This window comes from Brassica oleracea, chromosome C5 (assembly GCF_000695525.1).
Source record: "Brassica oleracea var. oleracea cultivar TO1000 chromosome C5, BOL, whole genome shotgun sequence".
Classification (NCBI taxonomy): Eukaryota; Viridiplantae; Streptophyta; class Magnoliopsida; order Brassicales; family Brassicaceae; genus Brassica; species Brassica oleracea.
The window spans coordinates 15455530-15457519 of record NC_027752.1 but is presented as its reverse complement, the minus strand read 5'-3'; the positions used below and the strand labels follow the sequence as shown (position 1 = coordinate 15457519).

General features: G+C 41.3%; 1 protein-coding gene across 1 annotated transcript in view; it reads left to right on the top strand.

The window, feature by feature from the left end:
- Window positions 1-1355, top strand: part of LOC106344606 (putative CCR4-associated factor 1 homolog 4) — a 3191-nt gene extending 1836 nt beyond the window's left edge. Inside the window, exons 2-5 of the mRNA XM_013783956.1 lie at window positions 10-684; window positions 920-1004; window positions 1182-1258; window positions 1329-1355. Of these exons, the coding sequence (XP_013639410.1) occupies window positions 10-684; window positions 920-1004; window positions 1182-1258; window positions 1329-1355 (864 nt within the window). The remainder of the gene's footprint in view (window positions 1-9; window positions 685-919; window positions 1005-1181; window positions 1259-1328) is intronic.
- The last annotated feature ends 635 nt before the right edge of the window (window positions 1356-1990 follow it).

Sequence of the window (1990 nt, the reverse complement as noted above, 5' to 3'; positions counted from 1 at the left end):
ACGTGGGAGGTTAATTTCAAGGATTTTGATGCGAGAACCGATGCTTGTAACGAGAAGTCGATAGAGTTTCTTAGACGCAACGGTCTCAATTTCAAGAAAATCAGACAAGAGGGAGTGGGGATCGAAGAGTTTTTCAAAGAGTTCGGTCAGATTCTCAAAGACGTGGACAAGAAGTTGAAGTGGGTTTCGTTCGACGGTTCGTACGACTTAGCGTATCTGGTTCAAGGCCTGACCGGAAGAAAACCACTGCCCGAGACTTTAGAAGCTTTTAACAAAACCGTTGAGGAAACTCTAGGGCTTACTTTTGATGTCAAGAAGATTGCGGTTGATTGCAAAGGTGTGTCTGCCCGCTACGGTTTGCAGAGAATAGCAGACGATCTTCACATCAAACGTGTGGGTGATGCGCACCATGCCGGTTCCGACAGCGAGCTCACTGCCCGAGTGTTTACTGACTTGATTTTCAGCATATCGAAGGAGCAACAGAGAGAGCGTGAAGAGGAGAAACAGAATGAAGAGCGTATGAAACGTGCTATGCATATTATGCACGAAGCCGAAGAAGCTTTTGTGATGGAAAGACGTGGTTATGAGAAGGTACAGCCAAGATGTGGTTACTTACCGGTACTGCATCCACAACCAAGACCGGTTGTGTACCATCCTTACCCACCACAGTTTGCTGGCTACTTTGTACAGCCACAGCGAGACATTCATCCATTGTTTTTACATTAAAGCAACTATGTGTATAGTATATTAACATCTTTCCTTAAATACAAATTATAATTTCATCTCATCTATGCATTTTGTGTTCTCATTTGCTTTATTTCAACTTCGGATACAACCATACTCTTTTAAACACCACAACTAACTGTTAGCTGGAGTTGAAGAACTTGACTTGATTTGCTGTTACAATTGGTCTTGTCAGTGTTTGGCTTCCTTTGACTATTGGGTTGGGACAGTGATAAGACTCTTGGAAATTAAAGACGATCTTATTGCTTATCGTACCAACCGTAACAATACCAAGACGAGAAGGCTATGATCTTCAAATCCAGAGATAAAACCTCTCTGAACTTGCCTCAAATGGAGAGACACTCCTCTGATTTGCCTAAAGATCCCAATTACAAGATGATCTAACTGTCAAGGTAAAGAAGTCTATTTGTACTCTCTTAACCGTCTTGTTTGTTCAGGTTGCCAGCTCAGCTTCATTCTAAGAGTCTCCTTGTGCCAGCTCAGCTTCTGTACTCATCAGACTGTTACATCTCTGGTAAATAAAAAAGAGACAAGGTAAGGCCTTTTGATGGTTTCCATCTTTATGTTTGGATTTCTCTTTCAAGGTGCCCATCGTTTGCTTGGTCATCTAAATATGTGATGGCACGAGCTACATCTGTGCCCCACAAATAAACAAACTCCATTGTGACATATCTCTCTGCCTCCCATATCCAATCCGATAACGCATTTACTGTTTTGTATTATACTATAAGTAGCTTACATGGTTGAAATCCAATAATTAATTCTCTGCTGCCTTGTAATATTTGTAGATAGCTTGTTGGACAGAATCAAATGGGACGACAAAGAATTAGCTGTGACAATAACACAAACGTTGACACTGGAGCTTTGCTAACAGAGGGGCTCTCTCCACAAACATCACTTCTCGGAAATCCACTTTATAGACAAAGGGAGAGACGTCCAATAACTTCATCATTGTCCTTAATAGGCACATGGGCGTTCGGGTTCGGATCGGATGCTTCGGATTTTTGGGTTTTCGGATGGAGAGGTACAGAACCCGTTCGGGTTATTCTATACTTCGGATCGGGTTCGGGTTTGTAAGGTTTGGGTTCGGGTTATTTCGGGTATAACCGAACTGTGTAACAAATCATTAAAAAAAATCCATGTATCCTTGATTTGACCCTGTGAAACCAGAAACAATACTGTTGAAGTTAAAAAATTGAACAACTTAATATAAGATTTATGATCTTTCTGATTTGTTATTACGTTG